This window comes from Mastacembelus armatus, chromosome 2, assembly GCF_900324485.2.
Source record: "Mastacembelus armatus chromosome 2, fMasArm1.2, whole genome shotgun sequence".
Lineage (NCBI taxonomy): Eukaryota > Metazoa > Chordata > Actinopteri > Synbranchiformes > Mastacembelidae > Mastacembelus > Mastacembelus armatus.
In genome coordinates this window covers 6,495,044-6,522,759 of record NC_046634.1, presented here as the reverse complement: position 1 = coordinate 6,522,759, position 27,716 = coordinate 6,495,044, and the positions used below count along the sequence as shown (strand labels likewise).

Sequence of the window (27,716 nt, the reverse complement as noted above, 5' to 3'; positions counted from 1 at the left end):
ATGGCCTCTGTTAGATTACTGTCTTTTTCTTATGTTACCATGTAAGCAGAATTTGAATGAAAATGGCTGATGTGAAGCTTCTCCAAGTCACTACTTTGCATATTTGTTGGTAATTTAACGTATATTTAACAATATACAAAATGAGCTGACTGTAGGTTTTGTACGTCCAGGCTTGATCTGCAAAGTAGCTGTAAAATGAAGGCAGCAGAGGATGAAGTACAAGATTTCCCTCTGAAGTTGAAGCCAACACAGGCAGCGACCCCATGCAAACTCCACAAGGCCCCAGGAAGCTCCCCCATAAAAGCTTATTTGAATAATTTTCCCAGTTTATACTGTCAGTTTTGCATAATAGCGTTTGGCATAGTCTGTGCATATGAAACATATTATAATTCAATCTTTGGACAGAAAATCTGTCTTTTCCCACTAGAACACAACTCACATGATGAGCACAATTTCACGTCACAATTTCAGGTTAATAATGTGTTTCTTATGGAATAAAATCAAGATTCAACATAATAATTTCACTAACTACATCTATTTTATATAAATAATTCATTTTCTTTTTTTAAGTGAAGTGCAGCTTCAAGTGTGAAACATGGCAGACAGACTGTGCTGGAAATATTACAATAATTCATAAAGCAATACTCAAAATAAATAGAGGCTAGCACTCTTGGTTCCTCGCTTTAAACAGGCATTCATCAGAACATCAAAGGATGAGAGGTGAAGAGAGCCTGATAGAATTTCAAAGAGGCAGAGAGAGGACAGTGCGCCGGCTGAGGGGGGATGAAAAAAGCAAAACGCGCAGGGAAAAGGCTGCTTAATCTCCACTGCTGAAGAAAAAAATGTTTGGAGAGGAAAAAGAGTTTGTATAAGAGAGAAAGAGAGAAAGACAAAGGGAAGGGGAGGAGGAGAGAGGGATTGCACTGCAACACATCCGTGCGTAAATGTGACCATCCTCGCCGTGGTCCCCTCCATCTCTCTGTCCCTCTGTACTGTCCCTTAAAGCTTACAGCGGCTCCCATCCCCTCCTCTTAGCAGGGATCACCAGCTCGGTGGTCGGTGGCCAGTTTTGGACCGTGGAGTCCCGGGTGTCTCGGCTCGGCGCCCTCCTCCAGGGATTAGGAGGAGCGCCGGGGTCCTCGTCCAGGTTCCTGCCGGGATTCGTGTCCACCGCCAGCGAAAGCCATGTATCGGAGCGCCGAGAGAGACGCGGTTCGACCCGCTCTCGGATGCCAGTGATGCGGGGTCTTATCGCGCCACAAAACACCTTCCTGGATACCATCGCCACTCGTTTCGATGGGACCCGTGAGTACAATATTTAACTACGAATTACCCTTCATCTCTTCATTTTATTGTGCGTAACAGACGATTCAATCAGTTTATTTTACTCTGAATCGTTCACTCATCCAGACCCGTTTATTTCGAAAAGTTGGAGCAATATTCAAACTAAAATGATAAGAACTCCTAACACCTGCAAAATGTTTCTTAATGATGAAGAGACAAACAGGCCACAAGCGCGTTGATATCTTGCCTGAGGAATGAAGTGTGATGAATGAAAGCAGGGGCTAATGTTAACATATGAAGAATTCATGAAGCCCTACCTGAGCTCCTAGTTTAAGGATGAATTAACCATCATCTACTGGTCCCTACAGCCTGATGCAAAAATAAATGACATACTTTATCAGTGTGTGCTCAAAAACACAGAAGGAGTGAAGTCAACCAAATCCTAATATTTATTATTACTCTCTACATTAAAGCAAGTGGCCATGTACCATTGACCAAACTGTTTCACCTACATTGGTGTCAGCCAATTGTCCAAACAGGAGGCCATATACATTTTATTTAACACTGAACACAAACTTATACTGTTAAGAAAAAATGCAGGCATCAGTTTTTAAGTGTGTTTGTTTCATGTGCTTCCGTGACCTGTGATAATATATTCAGCTCTAATGTACTGATTCCCTGTGTATGTACAGTGATGATTAATACAATGAGTCAGTGAATTCATTACTATTCAAAGGCACCGCTACAGCCTGCAACTGAGTCAAAATTCAAAAGTTTGTAATTCACTTCATTGTGGATTCAATATACTGAAGCTTTTACTACAGATTCAATTAGAGATACTTCACATACAGTCACGGGTGAGTGCAGTTGGCTGCTGGGCCGCTAACCTGCCATTTATCTCACTTCCTGCACAGCGATCTGGAAGACTACCTTGATTCACTATGCGATAATGTGATTAAACATCCATTTATGAGCACAAACTTGCTAATGAAGGTCCTGAAATTAGATCAGGTAATAAAACAGGACTCATCCCCAGGCTCTCATATTGTGTCTTGTGGTTATGTGGTTAGTTTCCAACAAATTTTCAGTTACATTTCCACAGAACAAATCAATAGAAACCGGAGCCTTAGGGCACCTGGGATTTTCTGATCCCTAAGCAGTTGTAATCTGGCCCTGCTTACATTACTGTGTAAGAATAAACCTTATAAATATGATTTTTTCCTCTGTACTTTATATGAACATTTCAAATTGTGAGATCTGCCACCAATTAATCAATAGAATAAAGCTGGCACCTGAACCCATTTTATAAATCTCTGGCATTGAGTTTTTAACAAAATCAACACAGTTATCAGAGGGAGGAACAGAACAGTCAGGGAGAGCAGGAGGTTCCTACATTGTTTGACAGACTCATCTATAATTATTATTCAGTGGTTTACACACACAGTTTATTGCATAAACCTACACATTAGGCCCCTGTAAAGCCACAAAGAAACCACTATTAATCACTATGCAAATGACAGCTAACCGCTGTTACATAACACAATACAGAGGAGCAAACTAACAGGCCGACTGTGCAGCAGACAGAATGTGTGGATGAAGTATGACCTATACAAGGAAATCAGCCCCTGTCTATTTTTTGAAACGTAGCTGCCACTTACAGTAAATACAGAAGATGAATTTCATTTGTGTAGATCGTGGTAACATTTCTGCTGCAAAGTGCACCAGCTCTGGAGGCTACTGTGGAATAATCAGTCATGCAATAATATTAAGTGGGATCTAAAAATACTTGATGTTTTCTTTATGTTCCCTGAAGGTAATGTTTCCTGAGACCGCAATTATGCAATTAGAATTTTTCATTTTGTGCCAGTACCGATCAGTTCTCCTCCAATCTGAAAGTGGAACAGATCACACCTTCCCGTGTCTGATCACTTCTCTCAAGCAGATCCATTCGACCCAGGAGTCTTTTGATTGAGCAAAGATTTCACCCACTTAAACTTTACTTTAGCTGAGATCTCCCCCATGATCTAATCACAAACAGAATCAGTGACAGACCAGCACCCACTGAGAATGTACATGATTTCTACTTTCTGCCAATGAAGCTGTGCTGCTAGTTATAAAAGTGTTGAAGGGTCCAGAGCCGCAGTTCTGCTCCAAAACCAGGGTTAAACACACGTCCCCCTGTGACAGTAGGTCAGTGCCTCCTTTCCATCAGCCTGGAATAATCTTTCCTCAGTGTTTTTCACTGACTCCTGCAGACCACCCTCTTGCCTCCCTTCTTAAAGACAGAATCTTAATCTCTTTCTGCCAGTCACCACATTGTGATGTTTCAAAGATGTGTCAGCTCAAACCTTTGGAATCTTATCTGCTCCGAGACCCTTATCACGGCAAAGCTTTTTAGGTTAGTGCTTTTGTGGCATGGAAGACCCTCTTTGAAGCCAAACAAAAGCCTGCCGTCATGGCCTCCCTCGTTTTTCTTCCTCCTCCTTTGCTTCAATGGCCACAGATGTTGCAGTGCTTCTCGCCTGCTGACACTGGTGTGCTGATTCAGGAGTTCCCCGGGCAAAACCAAGCCCAGACGGCCTCGTCCTTCAGCTTCAGTGAATTCTCACAGAACACAGCAGCAACTGATGACCCCTCTGTTTACAGCTCTGAGCAGCCATCTCAGGAACGGAGGCTTTAAACATGACCCAAACAGAGTTAAGATTTCCAAACCTTCCCGTGAGGGTCCTGAGCTGGGAGCTCCTTTTTCTCCCTCGGTGTGTTTCCCTAATCCATTTTGTAGCTCAGTCCTGCTCCTTTCTTTACTCAAACATGTGCAAGTGATCAAAAAATACTCATGCTCAAACACAATGCCTATAAATACTATGATGTAGCAGTCCTACACAGTGATTAAATATATTGATGGTTGATGATGAATAATTTGGTGTATCTCCATTACTTTGAATAACAAGTTTGAAGTGTTAGTGGTATGTGCCTGTTTTTCTACTACTATAAAGTATTACTCTGAACCAAACACAGTTTAATGCAACTTTTGATGACCTCTGGTAAGGAGCTCCACCTCACACATGGACAACCTGAGTACATGAGAAAAAATGAAAATGAAAAACATGTTTTTTGTTTGGAGACTAAAACAAACCAAGTGAAATGGGCAGACAAAGATTTGTGATGTCATATTAAATCATCACACTAATGACTAAAGCAGTACTAGTAAAAACAGTCATTTCCTTCACTTGAGGGCAGAATGCAGGGCTTGTCCTCTGTGACTGATACTGGGTTCTCAAGTACTAAAAACCAGCTGAGAAAAAACTGTATTTTCAGGTCAGAAGCTGGGATCTTGAATCATTCCCATGCAACATTAATGCAGCACGATAACCAGGGGGACTCCAGGGAATTTCTCTCTCTTTTTTTTTCTTACATTGCAGTAGAGATCTTCCATTAGAGCCCTTTTTAACCCAAGAATATCCCAATCCACTACATACTGTACATAGTCCAGGAATTTGACAGCAAAACCCATTAAATGTAAGTGAAGCAGGCAACATATCAGTAAGTGGTGCCATTGTGTAATTATGATGTTAAATTTTGGGACAGGTGGGCAGGACAGGTGGTGAACTACTGGGAGGTTGTAGAGCAAATCTGAGGAGCTCTACGTGCAAGTCTATTGAAATGCATGAATGAGACAGAGGAGAGACATCTGAGGGACAGATTTTTGTGCTTCTGTCAGAGGAGGGTTCTGGCACAAAGCCATGAGCAATGCAGAGTAAAAATATGTTTCCAGCTAAATTTTAGGAAACACCTTTAATGGTGGCTTAGCAAATAATCCTGATATAATAATCCTGCATGCAGAAATCATCTCACTGTCACCGTTAATCTCTTTATTGTACTGTACTTAACTTCGAAAGGTTATTTGAACATTGTTATCAGTAGATATGAATTTTGAACATTTACAGTATATGTGAAATTCTCCCTGCCATCTGAAATCACTGTACATCAGCTTAGGCTTCATAGGGAACATAAACAGGAGTAAACAAAGATAATCTAAATTTAAATAATCTAACTGCATAAATCTGATTTCATTTACACTGAGCAAAAACCATAAACTGCGTTTTGCCTTCATTGGTGTTGGGTTACTGAGGTGAGGCTCAGTCTCAGCACTGGAGATAATTGGATTTCCTCAAAAGGGTCCTGACACTCAAAGATTGTTCTTTAATTTGTTTTTTTTTTCAGTAGCTGAAAAGAGGTGTAGAATATCTGCATGTAATCAGACCAACTCTTTAAAAGACTATAAATGAAATGTTGTAGTTATTTCCATAAAATGACATGATGTTGCAGAGATGAGATTCAATGAATTGCTAAATTATGACTGTGGTAGTAGCACAAAGTTTGTTTTGCTGCATTGACAAGTCAATTTAAAGATGCAGTATTTTGATGCTTCATGTATCAGTTGGGGGCATAAACCTCTGTAAGTCAGTGCAGTGTCCTTAAAAGTGTGTAAACATGTGGGGCATATGCGTGTGTTTGGCTTCCATTGTGGTGGATGTATTGTGGCAGGCTGTCACTGTCACTGTTATCAGTACTAGGGTTTATCGGGGTTCCCTAATCCGCTCAGGGCCTGAGTCTGAGTGGTTTTGTACTTCAGCTCACACATTATTACACCTGGATTGTAGTGTGGATGTGACATGCCTGCATAGTGCCAGGGGAAATGCAGAAAGTGAAGGCAACACAGGAAAATAGGTTCATGGGATGAGACGCTGGGGTTGAAGGAATATGATGAAGCACGGGAGGATTGTCCTTCACCAATACACACAGCACAGAGCAGGACAAATTATAAACATAATATTCTTTATTTATAAAAAAGCTTTACAGCATAATTTAAGTGAACCGCTACTAGCAGTTATTACTGTACATGTTGACATGTTGACTACAACACTGGACAAACAAAATGAAGCCCTTTAAATCAGCCAACATGAACACAATTTCAGGCTGAATAAAAAAGTGAAACAATGGCAATGACAATGTCCTCGTGCACAAAACCAAGTCCATGGAGACATTTTTTTTCCAGTGTGGTGGGGAAGAAGTTGAATAGCCTGCACAGAGCTCTGACCTCCACAACCTCATCCAACACAACCATATGGCTAATGGAAGCAAATCCCGGCAGCCGAGTCCAAAATCATGCCTCAGAAAAGTGGAGCAGCATGGGACTGAAACAGCATCTTCAGCAATCATATGCAGATGACCATACTGGGTCTGTGGTAACTCCATCAACCAGGCCCAGTATAAGCTACAGTTTTAGCCTTATCTGAATACTACCCACTGTTTTATGTTAAATGGTCTCAAACTATTAATATATTCATTTTTTTCTACCAATTCATTATCTCACAGTTTCAAGCCCATTTTTTCTGGAAGAAGTGATTCATCAGATCCTATTATAGTCTGTCACACTCTTCAAACTCTCCAGCTGCATCATTCTGAAAATTTAAATTGTGGACTGCTCTCCTCCGTGTTGCCTCGCGGAGCAGCTTGAATGATCAGATGTTATTAACTGGAGTCAACACACCTGATAACACTGACAAAAAGTAGATGACACCACTGTTCCTGCTGTCACTGCAGATCCACACACTGACTTCACTGTATATGACCAACATGGTTCTCACACTTGTTGCATGAGTCCCACAGCGGTCTGCAGTGGATAAGAAGCTGAGCAGCAAAGATCTGCTGTGGAAAATATATTCTGACATGCTGCTCTTCTCTGTGACCATGTAACATTTGAATGGAGTGGGAAAATAAAGCTCTGAAAGCCTTTAAAAGCACCGTACTTTTCAGCACTTTGTCCGTTGTGTTGTTGTTGTGTTGAGCCTTCAGAGGAAATGTGTGACTTCCCATGAGCCTCCTGCACTGAAAGGCAGTTTGTACTTCTTTCTGAATGGTACATTGATGAGGTTTTGCAAAAGCGTTTGCACTGGACATGCTTTATTAATGCATGAATTATTAAATTTCATTTTTGTCAGTTCATCTTCATGCGGACTCACTTAAGCTCTCACTCTCTCTCACTCTGTCCATCTCATTTAGTCATTTGCTCACTTGCCCTCTCTTACTATATTGCTCACATTCTTCAAAGTTAGCACTGCAGTCTTACAGATTCATTTATGTATGGACTTTAATGAGCTCAGCAGAAAGAATGTCTGCAGTCTGAGAGTCGCCTATTGTACCCAACTCAGTTTCATAATGAATTATTCAAGACTGTTCCCATAACTCAGGCTGTCAAACATTTGGCTACTTACATATGCTTAATGATTGTTTGATTTTTTATTTTTATGTATTGAATAACTGCATATATACGTCTGTTCTGTTGCAAAAAAAAAGAAAATGTGATGTTTAACATCATCTTATTGATGGGAAATTTAGCTTGTGGGATATTACTAAACTCCAGTTAGCAGGAAAGAGTCCAGTCATAAAATGGAGGCAACCTGACTAACTAACTAACTCAGCAAAACAAATGCCAAAGTATGTGTTTGGGTGAATGCAAAGCATACCACTGTATATCTGTGGAGCAGATTACACTCCAGCAGAGCATGGTTATATAAAGTTGTATGCTTCAATAATGCTTTAAATTTGATTTCTAACTGTGCAGTATAGTGGATGAGACCAGCTGGCCAGCGAGTGCAGGGGCCATAAATGCATCACTTGCCATCCATCTTCATGGAGTAGGACTGCTTGAAAAGGGGTGCCTGTCAGTTATATCATAATTACACATTATGCAAACATATATAAGGGTATAAAAATAATTGTCATGGGGAATATCCCAAATTCTATTTCTATTCACAGAAAATATGATTCAAGTAATCTATTGCCAAAGGATGTAAGAATAAAAAAATAATTGCTTTCATAATCTAAATCTGAGCTCATATGGAAGAATGAAATCATTTATATGTGTAGCTGAATTAAATTACAATATCTGTTTAAATAAAAAAAAAGCTGCTGCTGATGGAAATACTGTTGTGGGGCATAAAGGTAAAGAGAAGTGTGGAAGACACATAGGTCGAGCAAAGAAAAAGCAAGATAATGTGAAGAGCACAATAAAGGGACATGGGGAAAAGCAGATGACATGAAGTTCATTGAAAAGCAGCAGACGTTAAATTCTCCCTGAGGAGAGCGTGAGCAGAATCAGAATGAGAATGAACGCTGTTAAAAAACAAAGAGAAAGCTGCACATGTTTTCATTAGGCTGTCTTTGAATTAACATGACATCTTAGTAAACCTTTAGGTGGTTGAGTAAACATGTAATGTGAATTACAGGAGCACTTTGAAGGGGGGTGTTAGGAATTGCTAATAGATGAACCCAGATGCACAGTCTGCTCGGGCTTGGATAAGATAAACTTTAATGTTCACACAGGCAGGAAAATGCAGTGTCAAACTAACAATGTGTCAAAAACCAGGTAATCAGCCCATAAATGCAAAATTCCAGGGAATAGCCAAAAGAGTAGCCATAGACGTAGCAGAGGGTCATACACAAGCCTGAACGTAAGTATGAAGGTGGGTAACCTGACTGAACTCTAGGTTCAGCACAGACAAACTGGCAACTGGTGCAGCCCCGAACTCCTGTCTATATACTCCCCTGATTGGGACAGAGTTAACGAGCAGCACGTGGAAGATTAGTAAGCAGGAAGTAACTTGACCGAAATGACTATGATGTGCATTTCAAAATAAGATCTGAAATAATATGATATCAATTCATGACAGGGGAGGGTCCCTGAGGTAAGACTTGATCCTCCCAGACATTAAAAGTAATAGTTTAGGGCAGGGGTATTCAACTAAAATTTAAAGAGGTCTCTAACTGCAACTCTTTAAATTTTAGTTGAATACCCCTGGTATAGAAGGACATTTTAGTTGTTGATTTGTGTTGTAAAAAGTAGATTTGAGTAACTTAGTGACAGGAAAACATAGCATTAGAGAAGTCAACCTTTAAAACAGCTGTGCTTGTTAATTTCACGTTTCTGGAAACACCAACAAGCAACTCTTTTTTGCTGTCTGACTTCTCACCTTACCCCTGCCTAATCCATGTCCTCTGTGTGTTTTCCTTTTCTGTATCTTGGATTTCTGATCTTCTCATCTTTCCTCCCCTCAGACAGTAACTTTGTCCTGGGGAATGCCCAGGTCCAGTCTTTCTACCCCATCGTCTACTGCTCTGATGGGTTCTGTGAGCTGACTGGTTTTGCCCGTGGCGAGCTAATGCAGAAGAGCTGCATGTGCCACTTCCTGTATGGCAGTGAAACCAGTGACCGCCTCACATCGCAGATGCAGAAAGCTCTGGAAGAACGTCGAGAGTTTAAGACCGAGATCATTCTGTATAAAAAGAGTGGTAAGACTAAATCATGTTTAATGATAAGGGAGTCACAAATATGGTGTTATCTTTTCAATATTAGATCTATTTCTTTTGACCAGGCTCCAAGTTCTGGTGTCTCCTGGACATTGTGCCCATAAAGAACGAAAAGAGTGAGGTGGTTTTGTTCCTGGTCTCACATAAGGACATCACTGAAAATAAGGACCTGGACCATGGCATTGAATCTGACACTGGTGAGAGAAAGCATGAAAAAGAAAAAGAAAGTGAGGCATCATCCAATTCCACTATAATTCACAGGAAATGATCCAATAGAGGCTTTGCAGCTGGGGTACAGATCCAGCAGCAGACTGACTGATGAATGTCTGGTGATATTATGCAGGGGGTTTGGGAAATGTGCAGTGAGACATTTTCAGTCTCCGTCAACAGTAGTGAACAGACCTGTGTTAAGCAATGAAAAGACACCGTAAATACCATAAATGAATGATGATGTGTAACTTTGTGGTACATGTTGCTCTATTGTACAAACATAACTGACACAGAAGACTACTTCAGACTTACTACATAATAAGTGAGAGTTTCATACATTTTGTTCTGTTGATTGAGGCAAGTTGCACCAACCTCTTCTCTTCAGTTTCTTTGACTCCCCTTTTCTCTTAAGTCTGTAAGCAGCTGCCTAGCAGACCATCTAAACTGTGAGTGGGTACATCACCAGATGTCTGTGGTTTAAAAAGCCAGGTGACTGGAGAGTTTCAAGAGTGAATGTTTACTTTCAACAGAACATTTTGTCTTTTGATTTCCAATTTGTTGTCCAATGTGTTGAACTGAGAATTGACGTTATATATTCACAAGAGCAGGAGTAAATAAACAGTATGGCTTCAACAACTTCCCAACCCACAGGTTGTTTAATGTGTTGTAAATTTGGATTGTTATAAGGGGCCCTTTAGGAAATGAATAGGCAGTGCTGTGCATACGCCCCTAATTATGGTTATAATGATGGTTAGATTTCTGTAGCCGGAGCAAGCAGCAACAACATAAATCAAAAGCAAGAAAGTAATTGTGTTGTCATACTGGGCCTGAGATTCTTATTTGTCCCAAGACACCCTGTATGAAATGCTGTTGCTCCTCAGCTCTCTGTACAGAATTATAACACTGGAAAGTAACTTAGAGCAATTAATTAAATTGTCAAAATAGCATCCTCATAGATATGTACAATAGCATTTTCTACCTCAAGTCCTCATGTCTCGCTGGTTTTGTCTGCTTGTTGTCAGATGAGGAAACTGGTTTGGAGATCCGCCAGGTCAGCCATCCGCCAGGCTTCAACATGGAGCGCCGCCGTAGTCGGGCTGTCCTCTACCAGCTGTCTGGGCACCTACAGAAACAAGACAAAACCAAGAGCAAGCTCAAGATCAACAATGTGAGACATGTTTAGCACCCTCTGTCCTAATTAGCATTTGACATATTGTTTTTTGAAGCCAAATAGTGATACTGATATTGTTGGATTAAAGCGTTGGTCGTCTTTCTTTGTTCTACTTGAACAGAGAAGAAGAAACATCAATTTGAATCAGCATTAATGAACTTTGTTAAACACATTCAAACACATAGCACGAATCAGTATATTGTGTATTGTGTGTAACACATTACAGAGCTGTAATAACAGTACAGCCTGAATGAGATACTAGCAAGTCTAACACTTTTAGTTTTGCTCAAAGTTTCTCTCAGTGGGTGAATTTTTTCTGTCTGGATTAATCTTCCAAATTTGTATTTACTGATTAAGGGACAATTCTCCTGTCCAGTTCTGTTTTCAAGGGTGTCACTTGTACCTCTTGATTTGCATTCATTTCTATGTCTGTGAGATGAAAACTTGTAAATGCAATGCAATGATGCAAAATGTGTAAAACTGCCCTTACAGTGTAATCTCAGTGACTCAGGACCTTAGAGGGAAGAAATTAGCATAAAAGCTCTCATTAGTCATTTGAATTCATTGAGCTCCCACTTGGCCCTCAGTAATTTCAGGTATCATGGTCAAAAGGCTTTCATGCTTCTGCATCTCCTCACATCATTAACTTCAAGGGCAAAATGTATTTCATCACAACACAGAAAATATGCATTATTGTATCTTTAATGTCCAGATACATATTTCACATGAAATTAAGTGACTCATATATTTTTGAAGACAACATATTGTGGAGTAAAGCTGCAGTTTATTTTGCTGTTTCCATGTGTGTCCAATCTGTTTAAATTTGCCTCTGAAATATGTCCAAGCCATAAATACTGCACCACTATTAGTGATTATAAAATATTTATGCTGACTAGAGAAGATATTTTCAAAATTATGCTCCCAATTGTGTATTGATGAAATCCTCATACTATAACTGTAACTTCTTCAATGCGTGTGTGTGTGTGTGTGTGTGTGTGTGTGTGTGTGTGTGTTACCATGCAGAGACTTCTTGGAGCCAATGCTAACCCCATTCCAGAGTACAAGGTGGCGGACATCCAGAAGTCTCGTTTCATCCTCCTCCACTACGGTGCGTTCAAGGCCGGCTGGGATTGGCTGATTTTGCTGGCCACTTTCTACGTTGCTGTCACCGTTCCCTATAATGTCTGCTTCACTGCAGTAGAGATACGAGAGGACGGCGGCTCAGCAGCACGAAACCCTCCGAGCGTCAGTGATATCTTGGTGGAGATCCTCTTCATCATTGGTAAGACTGTTCTCGCTTGCTTGTTTTAAAAAAAATAGGTTAAACTTATTTTTAACATGTTTTTGCTTTGGTATCAGTTTTAATGGAGCTTTACCATTAAAGCCAATAGTCTTCCAATCATAGTCTTCATTCTAAATCTGTCTCCTCTGTTCTTTCATTCCTTTCTATCTTTAAGGCATGCCTCCAGCTCCTATCCCTTTATATACACTATAACTCCTTCTGTCTTAATTGGTCCATTTAGGCACACTGCCTTCTGCTCGGCCTTCCAACTCTTCCAAATACACTTCCGAGCTGTATGCTAATTTATCCTCAGTAACAATCTCCACTTCTCCCATTATAAACCTGCTCTATCCCTTCAGGTCACCACATCCTCTAATCCCACTGAAGGAAGGCTTGTTAGAGGAAATATTTTTATAGCCTGCATCTGATTGTCATAGTGGAGGTTAACAAAACACTGTAACAGAGACCTTCAGGGCTTTGGCAGAAACAGCTTCACAGCAGAATCAAACAGGGCCAGAGAAATATGACCCTGAACATTTTTACTCCTTTAACAGGACCTCTGTTTCTATAAGGCGTGTGTGTGTTTGTGTGTCAGATATTGTGCTGAACTTCCGAACCACCTATGTGAGCACGTCCGGTCAGGTTGTGTACGACTCCCGCTCCATCTGCATTCACTACGTCACATCCTGGCTCTTTGTGGATCTCATCGCCGCCTTGCCCTTTGACCTACTGTACGCCTTCAATATCAGTGTGGTGAGTCTCACACATAGCGTCAACACATGCAGAGCATATGTACACATATGTGTTTGTTGTGAAATTGAATAAATTGTGCATGTTTGACTGTGCTCGCACTATTGCGAGTGTCTGTTTATATGTGAGTTGTAGGAAGGAGCTGTATGGGTCCTGGCACTGGTTATTAATATTATTCTTTTACCAGCAGCACTCTCCTGCTGTTCAACTCTCACTCACCGCTGATTTAATAAAACCATCAACGAGTGTGCAAATGTAGAGGGAATATTGAGGCAACACCAAACACACACACACACACACACACATACACACAGTAATGCTACAAATACATGTCAAAGGCAACAAAGCACAAAAAATATTTGTTCCATATTTTGTTGAAGTCCAGTTCTTTCTTCGCTCACTGTTCGATGTAGTGGCTTTGACACAGGAAAACTGGGAGCCTGCGCTTTAACGAGAAACTCGTTATTAGGTAACTGGTAATTAAGCTGATAAATGAGTCTGTGATGACAAATTACACGTGGAGGCATGTCGATTAGTCAGATGATGTTGCATCTGCCAGCTGAGAACCTCAAGAATCGTGAAAATGGTTCTTTTGCTCAAAATTGTGTTGATTTTTTTCTTGCTTTTCTCTAGTTTTTGCTTTTTTGCTGTGCAGCACTAAATATTTTTATATCTGTGTAGAGCCAGGTGTTTTCATAATTGGTGGAGCCACTTTTGCTTCTGCATTGTGCTTGAGATCCTGTGCCAGTCCTTCAGTCATAGCCCATTATCAAGATTACTGATTAAAATTCAGGGTGCATAGTAATTTCTAATTTCTAATGAGAAACTCCATGACTGCTCTCTCTTGCAGAACTTTGGGGTCCATCTGCTGAAGACAGTGCGCCTCCTGCGCCTCTTGCGCCTCTTACAGAAGCTGGATCGTTATTCCCAGTACAGCGCCGTGGTCCTCACCTTGCTCATGTCCACGTTTGCCCTGCTGGCCCACTGGATGGCGTGTGTCTGGTACTTTATTGGACGCAGTGAGATCGAAAGTAATAGTCCTGCCTCGTGGGATATAGGTTTGTTTCAAATAACCCGGTGTAGATCACGTTGCTACTGTAAAACACTCTGGTTAAAGCTGCTGCAATGAATGCAAACAGTAGCTGATGAGAAACTACAGCCAAGATGGAAACCAAAACAAAGACAATGTTAACCAATATAGAGCAGAGCAGGATACACTCAGCATGAGGTGTGTGTGTCCTTTTACTGAGAAAACACATCTAATTATGGTGATCTGTCTCTCCTCCCGCTGTGCACCCCCGTGCAAACAACAACAATACTGTTGATTGCACGGGGGTGCATGGGGGGGTGATGTTTATTCTGTTTAAGTGATTTAAATCAGCAGATTGAGAGAAGGAAGACAACGTAAGACGATTGAACTTGATAATGGCAGTTTTTGTTTTAACCATCAGTATGTCGACATTAGGCCTACAATGCTTTGACTAATTTTGTATAAAACAGAATTACCCTGGTTCAAAAAATTATGTCTACATATACAGAAGATAATATTTTAAAGGTGAAAAAAGATTGTTGCTCTGTGTTGTCTGTCTACAACACTGATGTCCACACCTCCTTAGTTGCTAAGACAAATTGTTATATTTAATTGGCTGAGACTAATGACTATTCCATGTCCATTACAGTGGATGTAGGGTCTGTATGTGTTAAACAGTTAAGAATATCATGAGAAAATAGCATGTAAAAAGCAATAAAATATGAGAAGTAACAGAAATCAGAAACTGAGACAAATACTTCCTGCATGGGTAAATGTAAGCTGACATTATCTGAAATGCTAGCGTGTAGTGAGTCTGGCCTAAACTCCTCCTAGATGCATAAACACCAACACTGAAGTAATTATTCTGCCCTTCCAGCCCTGTTAGCACTGCTAATGAAGCCTTCTAGTAAAGGTCATTGCACAAGGATGGATGCATTCTCATTAAACTGACAAACTCTTCTGGACTGTCCCTCTTCGCCCACCAGGCTGGCTCCACGAGCTGGGGAAACGCTTGGGAACGCCATACTTCCTGGCACCACTGACCTCCCTGCTGGGAGTCTCTGATTCACCTCAGGGTACCATGACAACAGCACTGGCTAATTACAGCCAGTGGAACGGCTCAGGGATGGAGCCACTGAATGGGGCAGGTTTGCTGGGTTCAGGCCACTGGAACAGCAGCAGGACCAGAGCGAGAACACTGAGTGGCTCAGGGACGACACTGAGCGGTGGTCCGTCTGTCAGGAGCTCCTATGTGACATCACTGTACTTCGCTCTGAGCAGTCTGACCAGTGTGGGCTTTGGTAATGTTTCAGCCAACACAGATTCAGAAAAGATCTTCTCCATCTGCACCATGCTGATCGGAGGTGGGTAAAGCACAACACCAAAAGTGTCACAATCACTTTTCAGGGAAAGAAAACTTCCACGATGTTATGGTGCTGTTAGGACTTTATAATGAAAATGTTGACCAAAGTTTTGGAAATCAAAGTTGATTTGATTTTTTTGTGTGTCTCCTCTGTAGCGTTAATGCATGCCGTGGTGTTTGGTAATGTGACCGCCATCATCCAGAGGATGTACTCACGCCGCTCCCTCTACCACACCCGCACCAAGGACCTGAAGGACTTCATCCGTGTGCACCGTCTGCCCAAGGCTCTTGAGCAGCGCATGATGGAATGTTTCCAGACGACCTGGTCTGTCAACAACGGCATCGACGTCAGTGAGGTAGGACTTATTTTCTTATTATCTAAAGATATCCATATTCACCATGGTCCTGGTCTCTGTGCTGAACTAGGCCAAACTCATCCTGGGCCAAGCTCAAACTCATATCAGGAACCAATATCAGTGTTATTTTGGCTTAAGTTGGCAAACAAACATATTTCTGAAATTGCTGACTGTTCTTTAAGCTTTCTAAAATGGGTGCATGACTTCTTGGGTTGACCTTGTCAGTTACAATGGGATCAACTGGAATGGCTTCTAAAATTGAAAGTGCAAATTGCATGACTTGCCCACCAGGCAGACTAAAGAAATGACTCAACGTCACTGAGAGGATTTGGGTTTTGTTTTGGGTTTTAGCACGCTGGAGAAGCATCTTAATTTCATGGATTAATGGCCTCATAGACACTGAACTCACTCCTGGTGTGTTTAACCATAGCTACAAATCTAGATAATCCTTTTTACAGAGGTAACATGGTGGACAGATGCTAATGCTTTAAAGTAGTAACCCCACAACTTTCCCTTGCAAAGTTGCACTTCAGTATCTCGTCACCAGATAATGGGGACAAGAGTCGTTTCATTTGTTGATATCAGGGATTTTTGACTAGATATTTTGAACCAAGATATAAACTTCATCCAGAGACAGTTTGCTGGACTTGCAGAGTCAGTTGGTGGTGACTACGTGGGAAGGTGAAAGGTTTTATTTCGCCTGGACCCTCCCACACATTAAAGTGATGACACAGAATGAAGCTTGTAAAAGCCACTAAAGCTAAGACAGAGACAAGGATTGAGCCATATTTTGCAATTTTTGAAATTCAGCTGTTTTTTGTGTTGCTTTGTCTCACTGGGCTCATTTTTTCTCCATGTTCCCTCCACAGCTGCTCAAGGACTTCCCAGATGAGCTGAGGGCCGACATCGCCATGCACCTGAACAAGGAGCTGCTGCAGCTGCCGCTCTTTGAATCAGCCAGCAGGGGGTGTCTGCGCTCGCTGTCCCTCATCATCAAGACCTCCTTCTGCGCTCCTGGAGAGTTCCTCATCCGCCAGGGAGACGCCCTCCAAGCGATCTACTTCGTATGCTCGGGCTCCATGGAAGTGCTGAAGGACAACACTGTACTGGCCATTCTGGGTAAAGAACAAAACTGACATTGTTTTTAGCTGTAGACTTTAAAACTCATTTTACATGTATAAAACCCTAATCCAACAAAGTGAAAATGATTTTCAGAATGCACCTTTTTGTTCATGCTGATACATTTCTGGATTAAATGCACCAAGTAAATAATAATAATAATGATTATATGGTATATAATAGAAGAACATAATCCCATGCCACATAGACAACAGCACTGTGGTTCAGCACCATGGACAGCACCTGTTCCCACAGTCAGATAATGCTGGAGGTCTGGCTCCATCTGACCATCCACACTCACATATTCCTGCTTTAGTCACTGAAGTGTTTTAAAGAAGCCTATGCTTCCATGGTACATGAGTGGATAAGTCTGGGGTGACTGAGTTGGGCCTCCTGTTGAGACAAGAATCTGAGTGAGTCATTTTTCCACCTGAATCTTGAAGGACTACTCTCTTTCTTGACTCCACACCACTGAGGCCCTCCTAGATTCTGGCAGCAAAGTGATTCGAAAACCAGAATCTACAGCCAAGTGCAGAAGACAGAGCAGAGGAGGGGCAACCTACATCATAGATCATTAAATATACGTGTCAGCTTTAGTCTGCCACAACTTGACTGATTGGGGGGATTTAACTGCATATTTAAGGGGATTTGGGGATTCTACACAATGGTCTACACAGCACCTCTGGTTAAAATCATCAGGTCTGCATTAAAACAATTACAGCCATCTGTCTGGAGACACATAAGAAAATCACAAGATGCAAAAAAATATGACAGAAAAGCACAGGTGTGAGATTTCACTCATCACTCACAGACTATTCTAATTCATCCTGAATGAGTAATATGTGGGAAAATGGCAGTGTCCATATGACGTAATGAAAAAGATGAAGCCCAAATATGCTGGAGTGAGACCTTGAAGTGCTTTTTAAGTAAAGCATAAAATAGATATTTTTAAAATCAGTTGGAAAATTAACTGAGGAGACAAGTAAAGACGAGAATGGAGATGACAAGGTCTTGTCTCTTTGGTCTGTTTTGCAGTCTGCTTGCAGCATTATGAGCAGAACACAAGAAAAAGCACTTATAACTTCTATGGAATTATTAGACGATTATTAGACAACTTTTAATAGTCAGCCAGTCGACATTTATGACGAGGAACATATTGAAGAGGAGCAGCCTGATAACAAACTGCAATCATCCACATATTAAACCGTTCCTCTGGGCAAACAATTCACAGCCTATCAAGTGAATGATGGAGTGTGACCCAGGAATTGAAAAAGTTTGTAAATCAGCCAGAAGCACTACTACAATCTACAAACAGTATCAATACATTACTTCATGATGTTATGTATTTATTTTGCCACTTAGTGGTGATGGAACAAATTGTAAACAGAGCGATGAGATATTATCATGTCATCAAGCTGGTCTGGGAATATGACTACATGCTTCCTGTAATAACAAGAGCGATAAACCTGAGTCAGTGTCATTCCACCAAAATAAGAGCCTCTCCAGAGCCATGTCCTACAATGCATACACACTTCCATTCTGCATAACATGGATGAAACAGAATAGAAAAGCACAAGCAGACTCACAAATGACAGCAGAATCAGTTCAGGTCCATATAAAGCAGAAGGAGCAAATTGGCAACACTGTTTTTCGTATTAATGATCCAGCTGGTGTAAATAATGAAGTGACTGCTGCCTACAGAGGAAAGAGGGTAAACCCATTAGCATTTTGGACCTGCTGTCTATGTACGTGCACATGCGTGAAACATGCACAAACACACATACTTTATTCCCTCCTGCGTGTCTGTGTGTTAATGTCCTATTCCCAGAAACGCAGCCACACACACACACACACACACAAATTCACATAGTCACACAAGCACTTTTGCTTTCTCCAATGCAGAAACACACACTGCTCACACATTATTTTTCTTTTTACAGGTTCCCTGTCTGCTCGCTCTCTTTCTCTCTCTCACACTCACACACACACACAGATACAGTCACATGCTCAAATTGTTTTGGCATTGCCTCTTTTTGCGTTTACAGCTCTGGAGAAGGCAGTGAGGTAGAGAGAGGTAGCAGAAATAAAAGAATAATACAGATCTTCCATTCGAATCCACAACAGTCCATCTGTATCCCACAGAGTGTACTTTCACACTATTGTCTAACCATCCATAACCAGTTTTACAGTAAAAGTGAGAATATAGGAGGATAATTGGGTTGATTATACTATGGTTACGTGCCAGTGATCAAAGTATTGTATATTTGTGTATTCATTAGTCATATAGTCATTACTTGTTAAATGAATTTCATGTGTGACTTTATTTTCCAGGTAGGGGTGACCTGATTGGCTCTGATTGTCTGACACAGGAGGAAGTGATTAAGACCAATGCCTGTGTGAAGGCCCTGACCTACTGTGACCTGCAGTACATCAGCCTCAAAGGCCTGCGTGAGGTACTAGGCCTCTATCCTGATTATGCCCAGAAGTTTGTCACTGAGATCCAGCATGATCTGACGTACAACCTCCGAGAAGGACACAGCACCGAGGTATGATGATGACTGATGCTGAGTCCATTAGAGCCATGTGGTTGGTATAAAACAGCTGATCATTTACATCACTGCTTTTATATTCTTAAAGGCCCCTGCCTTGAAAACCTTGGTTTTGAAGATTAAAAGTCATTTCTGAAATAAACATTGATAAATTATAGAATATTCTCATATTTCAATCATTTTTAATAGCATAAGGATAATAGTATCACACTGCAGAGAACAAGAGAGGTTGAATGAATCATCTTATGTTGCATCAAAGGAAATGATGGGTAAACGCCACAAGAATGACAGTTCTGTTTTTTAGATTAGTCTCAGCTGCACAGTAGTCTCCTCCACCCAGCAGTTTATGCAATGCCGGAGTGACAGCTTTGCACTTGAAAAGGATTAACCATCTGGGCTGGGAGTGAGGAGGAAGCCATGGCTTCTGCTTGAGATGCAGCCAACAGATAAAGACATGAGCTAAACATGGTGGATTCAGATGCCAGGGATTTACAGATGGATCTGAGCTGTAGCATATACATGAATCACCAGCATATACTGGAAATATCTAAGTCACATTTTCACTGTGAGTAAACTTCTTCATTAGAGTGGAGATCCCAGGGAAATATCAAGGGACAGCAGACAGTGTATTAGCAACAGAAATACTTAATAATTAATAATTAATAATTGTCTTATGTTAGCTTGAGTATACACTAGCAAATGATCTGGTACCACATATAGTCAAATAATATCACATTAAATGTAGGTATTTGCTCTTAAAAAGCCATTGTAATGCTCATTTGTTCCTGCTTATTCCACATAAAGCTATAAATCCTCACAAGCCATTTTTAATGTGTCCCTTCAATTTCTAAGTAGGATCAACAAAATGTTTAAATGACTCAAAAATCCTACGTACAGTAAACAGGATGAAGCAAAAGTGCTTCACACAGAAAATGCAACACAAGGTGGAGGAAAATGATCAGTATCTCATCAATGTACAATATAATAAAATGATTTAAGAGCATATAAAAGTTGGTGCCATCAGCTTGCAGCATCACAGCTGATGGCTGCCCTTCATCTATCCCTCCACCACACACACACACACACACACACACACACACATATACATGTACAGTGACAGCAGCAGTGCATCCTCCAGTGAGTGCAGTGTGGAACTAAAGATAACTCCATCAGATGGGTGGGGGAGAGGCGGGGTCATCCCTGACTGGATAAATATAGAGCAACAACCAGATGGAGACGAGACGAGACGAGAAAACATCAGGATGAAAGGAGGCTGCAGGGGGAAGGAAGAGGAAGCGCCTTGCTGATATTTGCATTCACGTGCCAACACACATATACACACACACTGAAGCATTACATTGTGATGCACCACTGTGCCACAACACTGCATGTTCATCCTTCTGAATGATGCACTGGGCCCAAACATACATACACACAACTACAAGCATGTTTTTTTTATGTGTAGGCTGTGTCCTGCATGCTTAACACACATGCAATGTGACCATATGTAAATTTGCAACATCTCCCACACACTTGCAACAGACAGATTTTTCTTTCTTTGCACCCACAAATTCACACACATAACTGGCTGATGCCCTTATTGTGACATGCCACATTTCAAGGGTGGCACGTGCTGCTCACACACACACACACACTGGAATTCCAAACAGTCCCTTCTCCGCTCACTTCCCTCCAGGCAAACCTCTGCTAAAATTAAACCTCTGTGATCTAAAAATACCAGCTGGGCACGTGAGCCAAAGACTGGATGGAGAAGACAACAAATAGAGGGGAGAGAAGGGAAGAGTGGTGGTGGCTGGGGAGGAGAGGATGAGGGAAATCAAGGAAAAGAGATGGTGCAGTATTTTTGCCAGCATTTTTATCAGTTTTAAAATTCACATCAGAGAAGGAAGTATATCTAATAATGTTCCCTAAATAGATTTATCAGCAACCACTAACAACATGCTGACTGCATGCATTTTACTTTGAAAGGACATGTTTAGATATGATTCGTTAGGAGGAAGAAATATCTCGAAATCTGCGATCACAGAAAACCTTGAGAAGGGCTGAATGTCTGTGGAAGTGAATGGGATGAATGAGAATGCTCTTTTGCAGCGCTGCTGATAAACTGAATGGATTTCAGCACCATTGCAGCTGAGTGTTGTGAATGGGACCTCACAGTGAAGCTTCCAGCAGCTCAGCAGCTCCCCTGTCTGGTCAAAGAGCGCCAGTGCTTGATAACTGCTGTTAATTCTGCCACTAAATAGTTTCATACCTCCATCTAAGTAGCTTCTGAGAAATATACTGAAAAGTGTCACCAAACTGGCAACTAATGCTGCACATGTTGCATCTTTTCCTGTTACTTTAAAAAGATAAGTATACAATATACATATTTCTTAAATATTAACATCAAACTAAGCAGATTTTGTATCAATATGGATTGTTATGGTTGGTGACTGGTTGTAGTAATGTAGCTGTTTTTCCCTGTTCTAAAGTAAATGACCAAACATCTGCCATCACGTTCATTCCTCAGGGAGACTGCGAGAGCAATGGAGGAATCATGAAGAAGCTTCCTTCCATCAAAGAGGATGAAGAGGGATCAGGCTCCGAGGGGGAACACTCCCCTCTGCCCAAGAACCCCTCCCATGGTAGGCTTGGCCGAGGCCTGCGCTCCCCCCTGCGTTCCCCTCTGCGCTCCCCACTTCTGCCACCAAGACCCTTCAGACCAGCGAGCGATCACATGCGGCCCTCCAGCCTGCAGATCCCTGTGGTGAGCTTCAGCTGCCTGCAGCCCGAGCTGAGCCCCCGGTAAGGAACCACCGATTTATCGACTTAATGCTAACTTGGCTGGTGGAGTTCATCCAGTAGTAACAAGTAATCCTCCGTGGGAATTTGACTTGCATTCCTTGTCACTTGTGAAATTATTCATTAACACAAACCATTCACAGACTAATTTGCACTTGGTCCCTGGAGAGGTGGTAGCAGGCACTGGGCTGGAGGAGTCTATTTATTTTGGTGGAGCTGTTTGAGGGTGCACACAAGCATAAGTTGTGTCACTGTGTCGATTTCCAAACAGGTCTTTAGGGGAAAAGTGACACTGCAGCAGTAAAGACAAAGTCACCGAATGTCCTGAATGTTTTTACATTTTTTTATTATTAGTACACTAATAAAATTTGCTGATCCATGACACATTATTCAACTAACAACCACCAAAAAAATCCACAGGAGGATTAGCAACTAAGTCAGAGATTGTGTCCTCTCATTAGGGTGAGGGAATAATGAATGAGTGAGTAAAGGAGAAATTACAGCCAGACTCAAGACACAGCTTTCGTCTTCACTATAGTGAGTGTATCAGAGTCTGGCAGCTAATTATTACACAGGTGTGTGCAGCTGACTAAGACAACACTAAGACAACACTTCATCTTGCTAAGACCTCTGACCTACTGACCGTTGACAGCTGTAGTGGGTTTCCATAAGAGCTCTCTGCTTTGAACCTTTCAGTATGCAAGTCATGAGTTTTAATTTGACATATCAATAAATTTTATTGACAATATACAGAGCAGAGGCAGGTCCCATGCTGACCTCTGCATATTTTGTTCATTTACATGTTTCATGATCTTTCCTCCAGCCCTACTTTGGTACCACAGCTCCAGGTTTGGACACAAAATAGATCATATGCCAATAAGCAGATTACCATGGAACACATTGGCCACAGTCATGCTCCCAAAGGGATTGACCCTGGAGATTGTCCTATCATCACAAGAAACCATTTAACCATTTAATCTCAGTGCTAATAAGCCGGTCATGGATAGAAGTGTAGACACAAGGTTTTATTGAGGATAAACAGTTTCTTAATCGAAGTCTTGGAAATCCCTGAGGAGAATCTCAAAATATGATCATTGTTTCTGTTCCAGCCCTCTGACAAAATCACTGAATACCACAGAAGAAGAGACTTCATATGAGATGATGAATGAGTGAATGAGTAATCTTTTTGTTGCTTTGACAATTAAAACATCCAGTTTGTGTTTTGAATAATGAAAAGTCACATGAGATGTGTGTCATGTTGTGTGTTGCCATTTGCACTGTGTAAGGATCTAACTAATTGTGCTAAAGCATGCAACTTAGTTATACTACAGTAAAGTGGAGGTATGTGATGTTTACTTCAGTTTTTTATAGTCTGCTGCCACCATGTGGAACTTCTCTGTTATTGTCTCTCACTGACTTCCTCCTGTGCGTCCTCAGGTTTGTGGATGGGATCGAGACAGAAAACCAAAGTACTTTAGCTCAGAAGTTTGATTTTTCTTCCAGTGCGACTCAGAGTGTCCTTCCGAGCCCTGGTTCAGCTGCCTCAGGTTCAAACACACACACACACACCTTTACATAAATATTGAGCCCCATCTGAGTTACAAGGATATATTTTTGAATGAATAACTGTTATATTCCTAACGATCAAGTCCCTCTTCATTGCGTGGGTGTGTTTGTGTGTGTGTCCACAGGAGCCCATGATGAGAGTGACACCATGCAAACTATTGCTAAGCTGAAATATGAGGTAAGGCTGTTAATACTGTCACAGGCTTTTACATATTTCTCATGTACTTACTGAGAGGTGAGCTGTTTAACCCTGTCAGTCCCAGTGGAAATGCAGTGTTCTGCCCCCTGTTTAAGTGAGGCTCACTCATGAGCCCATTGATTCTGTTTTGTTGCTTACAAGCAAATCAGGCTTGGCTGTTCCTTGTCTGTATGAGTCGCACTCTCCTTAGTGGAGAAGGAGGAAAGGGAAGGACAAATATGCTAAATGAGCTCTTTTATTGGTTGTGACACTTTTTTGAATAATTCACATTGTTTGTAGGAGTAGCTGCACTTTATCTAATTTGCAGTATGAAAGTGCGGTCACTACAGGGCACAGCATTAACCATTCTTCTCTCTCTCCAGATGAGCGTCCTTTCCCATCAGGTAACTGCTGTGAGTCAGGAGCTGCAGGAAATGACACGTCTTCTACGACCCCTCTTCCACAACCCGTCCACACTGCTGATGCCCAGTGCTGTGACTCCGCCCCCTAGCGTTTCTTCACACAGCTGCTCCCCAGCCCCACCCCTTCTTACCCAACATGCACCTGTTGACTGTTTAATCAATCAAAATCCTCCAAGCCTCTTGATACCTGAATCACCCTCTCCTCAGCTGAGTATGAAGGCGTTACAAGGAGAGTTTGATCCACTTCAGTGTTCCCCCTCTCAAGCCATCGCCTCCCATGATCCTCCAATTTCTCATCAGGCCACTGCTGCACCTCTAATATCTCATTGCTCAGCTCCCCCATCACTCAACAGCTCTCCCCATGAGCATACATCTGTCCCGCATTCATACTCATCCTCCTCCATCCCTTCTATCTCTTCATTGTGCCACCCACCATCCACCACTCCACTGTTGGTAGACTTATCAGGACCTGATAGTGTGCCACAAACACAGCCTCTGTCCCATCTCCAGCACCAGTCTGAGTGCCACTTCATAACCCCGTCTTATTCCAACTCCCAGCCTCACCTCCAGCCGCTTCTCCAGACCTCAGGCACAGCATCACTCCCAGCAGAACCCCTCCTGAACCTGCAGGAGGCTGAGTGGGGGGAGCACAGCACCGAGCTCAGCTTCATAGATGAAGGACAGCCATCAGCGTGAACAGACTCTGCCAGACAGAACCAGCATGTCACACACAACTTACTGCATGACAAACATTTACCCTAAGTTTGGCATGAGAGTTATGATGTAAATACATGTAATCATGAGCACAGGGCGTGAGCAGATTTGATGTTGGTTTACAGTTTCATTTTGATTTGTGAGTAATATAAAGGCAAGACAACTAATCCTTTGGTAATCCAAACTCTTTTTATCATTCATTACATAGATTAAGAGTATTTGATGTATGATTCATCATCCAGTCTATCATCATGCTTCTTTAGCCTGAAGTATCAGCCTGATTTCTCCAGAGAATCCTTTCTTCAGAAGCTTAAAGGACCTTTGTGTGCTGAACATTTTGAGATTTTTATCTGCACTCTCAATCTGATCAATACAATACATGTGTGCACTGCCAGACACTCACACACACTGATGACTAACACTGTATTACTTCTCATTCAGGTTTATTGTAGTCATGTTTGCAGTTTCAGTGCCCTGGTCTCTGATGGGCCAAAAAAAACCTGAAAAAAGAAAGTGTCTACTCAGTTAGCCTTCTGAAAGACTGCACAGCGGGACAGACCGCACCCCAGTCCACTGGCTTGCGGTACTCGCCTTTCTCCAGCAGGTACTGGTGGCCCTTGTAGTTGGGGTGCTCGTAGAAGACCCACCAGCCTCCCTGAACCCTGCAGGAGTGAACCTCACTCCAGGGGAACTTCTCTAACACAGAGGGACAGTCCTCCGTCACTTCAAACACTGGACCGGCAAACTCTCCTTTACTGTAGAGCTGGATCTTGTAAGGATCTCCATTTGCCTGGGCGAAGATGACAGAGAAGAAGCAGAAAGAGGAAAAAAGGAAACAGAAGTATAAGAGTATAAGAGTTTGGGGGAAGTGGTTGAGGAAAGAAAAGGTTTAGTGGGAGTTGGATGCTGATTTGATGGAAGTGTGAAGTGATTCAAGTGGCACAATAGAGAACACACAGCAGCAGAGGTAAGTTTAAAGTAAAATCTAAAATCATCTGTCATAACAGGTCAACAGGTTTACAGCTACACACTGTGTCTCTAATCCCTGACTCTCCAGGATCTAATACATCCAAAGGCTTACTACAACATGGATCATCTTGCAGGAGCTGACTCTGTCGTTGAGGCCATTCCAGCTTGTGTAGTCTGGGTACTCGCCTCTGGACAGGACATACTGGTGGCCTGAATAGTTTGGTCTCTCATAGATCACCCAGGTCCCGGTCTCCACACGGGCCGAGTTACAGCGTCTCAGGTAAGAGTGGAAGTTGGTGTTGTTGCTTTCGCACTCGTACCTGCGACCCTGGTAGTTCTTGTCCTCATAAAAGATGATCTGGGTGATTGAATCGTTCAGAGAGGAGTGTTTAAAATGGCGTTTTGTGTCTGGAACCTTTATTTTGTACATATACTGTATCTTTGTACCTGTGAATTCACTTTCATCTTTGCAAACCTAAACGATAATTCCTGAGGATGCTGAGTAACAGAAAGAAGAAATGCTGGATGTTCTGACATCCTGTAATTAAAATCCTAAAAGGTCAACTTATATAATGTTTTACTCATGTACCTTAAGTCTAAGCACATAACTGGAATTTGACATCCAAACTTATACTCACCCTGCCCATCTTTGGACGAGCTGATGGCCCCTTTCAATATGTGTATATCTAATGTAAATCCTATGTATGTGTGTATACATGTGCTCATAGATGCCGTTGTTTCTTTCTTTTATACCTGCTGAGCCCTCTTTAATTAACAATTGCTTTGTCATGAGAATGAGATCCAAAATTTGAGTCAGTGGTTCTATTGCCACTGATGTTTTCCAGAAAGAGGCTGCAGGATTACACTGCATAAAGCCCTCAACCACCGTGTACAACAAACTGAAAACACAAACGCACAAACACTCAGATGTGCAGACAAATGTTATGGACTTGTATTTGATGATTGTCAACCCAGTCAGCACTGTGCCACAAATATGCAAACTTTAAGGAAACCATTTCTACAGTAATGCCCCTTCGGTCAACTCTCAGCTGGCACATACAATACATACACTTTCTGTACTGTGTAGACGAGTGTCTCTGTCTCATTAGTTGCAGTCTCTTTTTTAGCCACTAGATGTCAGTTTGGTTTCCACATCAGTTAGCCTGAACTGAACCTTACCCTGGTCTGCACTTCCTAACCCTAACCCCAGCCAGAGAGGGCAGCACTATGGGAAACACATAGGGGCAGAAGGTTGAATAGACTCCAACGCCAGGTGGCTTTAAAAAATCTCTGTACTGACCATACTGAAAATCCTTCCAACTTCAAGTTACTAAACTTTTATTAACTTTATAAAATGACCAGATTATCAGAATTTCTGTGTGATTTCCAGCTTGTAAATTAAGACCTTTTCTGCCCACTTTTTGGACACCTCATCTTTGACTAAAAGCAAGTGAGTTTGTAGTTTAAACTTATCCTACATAGTATTAAGAATAGAGCATTTCTACATGTCTTGAACCAGCTGACTGGAGGGAGGACATTAAAAACGACTTACATGTGATTTCAATACACACCACTGTG

At 41.7% G+C, this 27,716-nt stretch overlaps 2 protein-coding genes across 2 annotated transcripts; one reads left to right on the top strand and one right to left on the bottom strand.

Moving 5' to 3' along the window:
* Positions 1–1,229: 1,229 nt before the first annotated feature.
* Positions 1,230–25,151, top strand: LOC113127601 (potassium voltage-gated channel subfamily H member 8-like). Its single transcript, XM_026302302.1, has 15 exons — positions 1,230–1,305; positions 9,406–9,639; positions 9,723–9,854; positions 10,890–11,035; positions 12,062–12,320; positions 12,916–13,073; positions 13,921–14,128; positions 15,087–15,464; positions 15,620–15,819; positions 16,689–16,938; positions 19,270–19,484; positions 22,018–22,292; positions 23,727–23,836; positions 23,981–24,033; positions 24,417–25,151. Exons 1-15 carry the CDS (start codon positions 1,230–1,232, stop codon positions 25,149–25,151), a joined length of 3,429 nt encoding a protein of 1,142 aa, XP_026158087.1.
* Positions 25,152–25,686: 535 nt separating this feature from the next.
* LOC113127574 (gamma-crystallin S-like) lies at positions 25,687–26,785 on the bottom strand. Its single transcript, XM_026302272.1, has 3 exons — positions 26,777–26,785; positions 26,254–26,496; positions 25,687–25,959 (listed from the first exon to the last, which is right to left on the bottom strand). Exons 1-3 carry the CDS (start codon positions 26,783–26,785, stop codon positions 25,687–25,689), a joined length of 525 nt encoding a protein of 174 aa, XP_026158057.1.
* Positions 26,786–27,716: the final 931 nt, after the last annotated feature.

Coding starts and splice junctions, on each gene's coding strand:
- LOC113127601 (XM_026302302.1), top strand. CDS start 1,230: ATGCCAGTGATGCGGGGTCTTATCGCGCCACAAAACACCTTCCTGGAT. Junction 9,855..10,889: donor TGGCATTGAATCTGACACTG/GTGAGAGAAAGC, acceptor GCTTGTTGTCAG/ATGAGGAAACTGGTTTGGAG. Junction 15,820..16,688: donor ACGGCATCGACGTCAGTGAG/GTAGGACTTATT, acceptor TTCCCTCCACAG/CTGCTCAAGGACTTCCCAGA.
- LOC113127574 (XM_026302272.1), bottom strand. Junction 25,960..26,253: donor CCTGCAAGATGATCCATGTT/GTAGTAAGCCTT, acceptor ATCTTCGCCCAG/GCAAATGGAGATCCTTACAA.